The following is a 6860-nucleotide window of genomic DNA, read 5'->3' on the forward strand; positions in this document are numbered from 1 at the left end:
CCTTTTACTTTCGTTTACTTTACTTTCGTTGGTTTGTAATAATATTTTGATGTTGCTTGGATTTGGCTGGATGTACTATTTTAACCTTGAATTTGAACTTTGTCTTGTTTGATTGTGGAATGGTTTTTACTTTTAGAGTTTGTTTCAATACTTTGGCATGTTCCTTCTAGTTACTTGAGTATCAATTGCTTGATTTTCTCCGTGTGTGATATGTGAAACCTGCAGTGCAATAGCTTGTTGCACTCATGTGATCAAGGCAAAGGAAGGGAACGCACACTTTTTGACCGGTTCTTTGATTCGACCCAACCGAGAGGTATTGAGCCAAACACTCCTTTTTCTTCTATGTGTGATATCCACTCATGTATTGTCTCTCGATTTTGCTTTTCGTTTTTTATTTGATTGGTACTTTTGTAGCACACACGAGGCATGTTCCTTGGTCCCTTTGAGCCTTTCTATCCACCCTTACATATAATTATCCTTTGCTTAACCAATTTGAGCTGAAAAGAATATGTTATTTTGCACAACCTTAAGAAATTTTGATGAAAAAAAGGAACGACTTTCTTGGAGGTTAGGCACCTAATTAGTGGTTGATGCGCATTGCTCACCACTAAGTTTGGGGTTGCTTTTTGGAATTAGCAAACAATAAAGTTTGGGGTGAGGGTACTAGAGAACTTACAAAAGTTTACAAAAGTTTGATTTGAAAAATTGAGAAAAATTTTCAAAAAGTTACAAGGCTTTATGTGGAAGAAAGAAAAGAAAGAATAAAGAAAAAAATAAGAAATGAATATTGAGAAAACGAGAAAAGAAATGCAAAAAGAAGTGATAGCCTTGAGTACAAAAAGAATTGCAAACTTGTGTGTTGAAATGAAAATGTTCTCTAGTCCACTATGTTTTAAAAGAATAAGGGTTGGTTTATGAAAATTTTCTTTGACTAATAGGGGGATCTAACTCCAAGTTTTTCTACTACTTATCCAAAATGTCACCATCCACCCTAGCCAAGCCACGTTATAACCCTAAAAGACCTCTAATGTGTGTGCACAAAGTGAACTGAATGAATTCTTAGACTACTTGCAAAATTATTGTTGACTTGCATTGATGTGTTGATTTGAGTGAATTACCAAAACTGAAGAGTGTATGTGAGTAGTGTGATGAAATCATAGAGCCTTGGTCGAAAAGTGTGAACTACTTGAAAATGTCTTGCGGGAACGATTGTGCAATTGAGCGATGTTGCAGGTGGATCATTAATCATCAGGTGATTCTCACGTATGTATGATTCGAGTGAATTTAAGGAAAATGCCAAGGTCTTGACACAAAAGCTTGAGGTAAAAGTCGTTTCCTTAAGGACAAGGAAAGGTTTAAGTTTGGGGTTGTGATGACGGATCGTCACACTCTCTAATCCATGCCTATTTTAGCAACATTAAATGCTTTTTAGTAGGTTTTTAGCAATAAATATAAGAGAAATCTAATCAGAAACTTGATTACTTGTTTTGCAAGAAAACAGGAAAAATTGCAGGAAATTACTGATGTTCACTACGCTGGGGGCGTAGCCCATCACGCGCCGCGTGATGGAGATCACAGGGAGCCAAGTTTTCACTCTGATCACGCGCGGCGTGACACCTGACCACGCGCGGCGTGAAGCTTTGTTCAGGAATTGGTTTGCTCTCTGACTTGATCACGCGCCGCGTGATACTGTTACCACGCGCGGCGTAGTTGATGGATTTGCAACCACGCGCGGCGTGATAGATCTGACGCGCGGCGTGGTTGCGATGTTATATAAGGAATTCTGTTTTTCTGAAAAACGTTTGGAAAAATTGGGTAATCTGATCTTGATCTTGGAGTTCCAGGCACGATTTGAAGACTGATCCTGTGTTCCAGAGGCTAAGGGTGGCTAGATTGGAAGCATTCAACATCATGGGAGTGGATTCCTTGAAGTTGAAGCAAGAATTGAGCTACTTCACGATGAGAGGCTAGATCTCCATTGAGGTTGGATCATGATGAGGAACTAAACTAATGTATTCCATGTAATCAATTGTATCTGTATTGAATCTCTCTCTTATGAATGTTATTCAATGAAATTCTATCCTTAATGCTTTACAATTTCTGATCAATCTTGCAATGAACTTAGATTTTAATTATGTACGAGAGTATGAGTTGAAATCAGAACTGAATTCATTGTGCATTTGAGTGTTTCCGGTCGAGAGATTGAAACATAGAATGTAGCATACGATCAACGCGTTTTCAAATACTCCGCTACCGGTAGCTTCCATCCAAGAGATTGGAGAAGTATCGGTAGAGGATAGGGTGGATTTTGACAAGAGATTGCGATTCACCATATTGTTGATCTAGTTGTAACATTCGAGTGATTCATTACGATACAATTGAATTGCATGTGAATACTATTGTTTAGGGAATTGTCGACGATCCAACCTCATTCTTAATCAATTGATTTCTCAACATTTTCGTACAAACACATCATTCAAACCAAACCCCCAATTTATGTGTATTCTTTGCATCATGTTTATGAACACTTTTAGACTCGTTTAATCACACAATCCCTGTGGATCGATATTTTTATTACTACGTGGTAATTCGTTCACTTGCGAAAATTATCCATCAGTTGCCCTCACGACAAGTATAGCTAATTCACAAGTTCTATTTTCTAAAATAAAAATCTCAATGATATTTATAGTAAATGATATATAAAATCTTCCTAGTAGGTTATAGCACTGTGCATAGAAAAAAATGGTGTTTCAACAACCTTGATAAATGTAATTTTAGGACTTCTGATGATTCACATTTTCTACATGTTTAAAAAAACTAGCAGAAATAGGGGAACATGAAAAAGAGAAAGATTTCTAATCTAACAAAGAATCTAGCATCATATCCTCTAAGGTCATAAGATATACTTGATTTCATCTTTCACATTTACATCTTTTTCATGTTTCTTTCTATTTTTTGAAAATGTTACAAGCTTGTTAGAACCAAAAAGTAGCAAGCTTAAGGTGTTTAGCTTGGGAGGAAACATAGGTGAAAGAAAAATGCTTCTCACAGGCTTCAGATTTCGGATCTATCTGGCGACTTAGTATTGTTAATAGTAAGTTGTAGTTGTGGACCTGAAGGATCAGAAATTTCTGCGGGTCTATTTCCCATATCCTTAGTTTTGTGAAGGAGAAAGGTCCCGGATAAAATTGTCACGAAACCACACAACTCTGTCGCAATTTGAGATCCACTTTGTGTGTCCCATTCCTGCAACCATAATATACACAATTGTTGTCATAACTATTATCTAGGTTTTAAAAAAAGATCTGTGACTATGAGGGCCATGACATCAAAGTTTTGCATGTCTTTATAACGAACGATGCAACCCTAATTTAGGCTGCATTATATGTATACGGCAGCAATTCTCTCGAGGGTTAATGCAACCATTACTGCGATTTACTCCCTCCGTTCCAACATAATTATCGTTTTAGCATGTAAAAAATGTTCGAAAATAATTGTCATTTTGCTTTTTTAACGTGACATCAATTACTTTACCCCATTCTACTCCTAAATTAATATTGATTGCACCACTATCAAGTAGTTATATTCTATACATTTATGATAATGATTAATAATCAATAGTTAATAAGGACAATTTTGTAAAATTGCAGCATTCTTTCATGTATATACCTTTTCTTAATATGCATGGAAAAACCTATGACGACACTTATTTTGAAATGGAGGGAGTAAAATCTTTACTATAATGCAATTGTAAATTGCCAATAATGCAGAAAAAATTAACAATGCTATAAAACAATGCAGATATTATAAATAACTTGAGGTGCAATATTTCATTGTACCATGGAATGTAACAAGTTACCTTAAACATGATTATGCTGGCGATAATGGTAAATGTGGTAAACATGACATAGTAAACCGGTGATACGACAGCAGTGTTGAAGGTGTCCAAAGCCTGCAATCATAGTTTCCCAAATTAAATTAAATAAGAAACATTACAAACAACATGGTATTCGGGGTCCACACTCTACAATACATACCTTGTTCAAGTAGTTGATTTGCAAAAGGCAACATCCTATCACAACTAATGTAAAGAACCATGTCTGAAAGTAAATAAATTGATTCATCCCTTCAAATGTAAGCTTCAAACCTATCGCTAGTGCTTTGACACTCATAACCTATATATATATGCAAAAACTAGGATCAGTGTCGTTGAGTTTATAGAGGGCAAGTTTCGGATCATTAATTCATCATACATTTGAGCATTGAAAATTAGAAACATACCGTAATTGAGCCCGTGAGAGAGCATATTCCAATATAAATAATCATATGGCTTTGTCCATGACTTTTTGCGAAACGGAAAATAAGAACTAGAACGAGTCCCACCACCCAACAAGAGTATACAATAAAAGCTGTTCATTCATGAGAGGAAAAATGGAACCTTAGGCTTTCAAATTCATTGGCCAGAAATAAAACACCATAATGCATCTTACTTAAACTCGAGAGCAATTAAGGCTTCAAAAAGTACCTGGTTCTGTAGCAAGTTGCCATACTTCCTTGACAGAATGAATGTTTCTCTCATGTGGTGCATGAAGAACAATAGTTGTAGACCCTACCACACAGAGAGCACATCCAAGCATGCCAAATATGTGCAATTTCTCTTTCAAGATGAAGTGAGCTAGAATTGCACTGCATCATCGATACGAGTTTGTAGTTGTTTCTAAATCACACAAATGAAAATGTTGTGAAAAAAGCTATGTTATGTTGCTTACCTGACAATGATGCTTAAAGCTCCCAAAGGAGTTACAAGGATGGCAGGTGCAAATGCATAAGCTGCAAAATTAGCTATTTCCCCAATAATCACTGCAAAAAAAATTTTGCGTATAATTAAACATCATCTACTCAAAATCAGCTATGTCTTGATAATTTTCTCAAGAAACACAAAATTGTACTCCCTTAGTCCTTAATATAAGATGTTTGCTTTTTAGATTCATGGAATAATTGATGTATCTGAACTATTTTATAGACCAGATACATCAATCATTCTACGAATCTAAAAAGTAAACTTTTTCTTATATTAAGGAATGAGGGAGTATGAGCTAAACATAGGAATTCTGCACATTGAGAAGGCAGAGAGAGATATAGCTACATATAATATACCACATAATTGGTCCCACATAGTTGGTGAGTTAAAAGATACCGAACGAGTTTTAAGAAGGAGGTTCAGAGTTCAAACCCTAAAAACTGACGTAACAATTAACTTACTAAAATTTACCTATAAAAAACTAAATAAAACACAGGATTAACAATTACATAATTGTAAATCATTCCACATGCAATGCACCAAAATTGGTTGAGATGAATATTTAATAATTCAGTTCCATAAGTTAGAAAATCACTCACTTGAACTCATTCCGACCCACCACCGTGGTTCATACAAATATGAATGCCCTCCAGTTGCTGATCAAAGTAAAACACAATACAACAGTAAAAATGTTACAAAAAAAAAAAAGAAGAAAAGTTCAAAACTTTGAATGACCCAAATGAAGGGTAGGACCAAAAAAATAAAAAATGAACCTGCTCTGTTCCCATTAGTTGCAGCTTTTAAAAGACCAATTTTTTTAATTATAAAGCTTGAACCAATGAAAATGCTTGAAGATAGAGCCAAAACAAGACCAATAACATTGTCGGAAGACATCCCCATGATGATGTTTCACACCACAATATTAAAAATTGTACCCAAAAAGATTCTTCTGGAACTAACAAATTAACCTTTGCAGGGCCAAGATGTCAAATACAATGAATCCCTTAACATTGATCATGCATAAAAAAACAAAAATCATCATCAAAAAAAGGGAAAGTTACAAATGTAAATTAACGTAACGTAAGAAAAGAAGGGAAAGCTAAAAATTTAATTTTTATTTACCTTAATTCTTGGCACCCTGCAAACAAGTTTTATGGCTAAAACCCCATTTTCATAGAATCGAAAAATGTCATGTTTTGGGTATGAAAAATTTTAGGTTGTGATGTAAAGGGCGTTCTCTCCAAAGAGAGAGATTGGAAAATGAGAAACTAAAAAGTAGCAACGTTAAATTTGTTACCTATGTGACCCAAAAAAACAAATGGCAAATACAAACAAATCTATCTATTTAATTTTTTCCCTTGTGCAAATCAAAAATGTCCACCGCATCATGTTCTATTTGTCTTCTTGTGTGAGTTGGATATTTATATCATTTTCTTTTCAACTTTCTTCATCTTAACATAACTTAAGTACAACTAGAAGAAACTACTCATTTCATTTTCAACTCACTTGTTACACGCACGTTGTGTGTTAGTAGTGTGCATTGTTCATTAAGAAAATATGAATGTGCAATATTTTAATTTTATGAGAATTTTTTTTTTGTAAACCAAAAGTACATCTGTGTGCAACTGGATAGATTAATTCTTTCGAGGTAACTAAGATTCATTTAAAGGGTTGACCTCTCTCAACAAATGTTTCATACGCACCGGCCGGAGATCGAACTCAGGACCAAATGGTTAATTTTATGAGAAATTTTATTCATTAAGAAAATAGAATAGACATGTATGTGCAATATTTTAATTTTATGTGAAATAATATTTGACATAAAATTTTGATGTTAAATGCAACGTTCTTTAATTTGTATGAGTATTTTTAAAATACGTGTAAAAATTATAGGATAAAAAATCAATCATTTGGTCGTGTGTATAGAAATAAGGCTTAAATGCAGTTTTGGCTCCCCAAGTTTCACAATTGCTTGATTTTGGCCCCCCACATTTCAATTGCTTGATTTTAACCCCCTAAGTTTCACAATTGCTTGATTTTAGCCCTCCAAGTTTAAATT

At 34.6% G+C, this 6860-nt stretch overlaps 1 protein-coding gene across 1 annotated transcript; it reads right to left on the bottom strand.

The window, feature by feature from the left end:
- Positions 1 to 2733: 2733 nt before the first annotated feature.
- Positions 2734 to 6117, bottom strand: LOC123905581 (probable magnesium transporter NIPA1). The gene is made up of 9 exons (XM_045955247.1): positions 5924 to 6117; positions 5575 to 5804; positions 5401 to 5457; positions 4770 to 4860; positions 4526 to 4686; positions 4282 to 4409; positions 4038 to 4175; positions 3860 to 3952; positions 2734 to 3246 (listed from the first exon to the last, which is right to left on the bottom strand). The coding sequence occupies exons 2-9, from the start codon at positions 5699 to 5701 to the stop codon at positions 3055 to 3057; spliced, it is 987 nt and encodes a 328-aa protein (XP_045811203.1). The 5' UTR covers positions 5702 to 5804; positions 5924 to 6117; the 3' UTR covers positions 2734 to 3054.
- Positions 6118 to 6860: the final 743 nt, after the last annotated feature.

The sequence above is a fragment of the Trifolium pratense genome, linkage group LG2 (assembly GCF_020283565.1).
Source record: "Trifolium pratense cultivar HEN17-A07 linkage group LG2, ARS_RC_1.1, whole genome shotgun sequence".
In the NCBI taxonomy this organism is placed as follows: domain Eukaryota; kingdom Viridiplantae; phylum Streptophyta; class Magnoliopsida; order Fabales; family Fabaceae; genus Trifolium; species Trifolium pratense.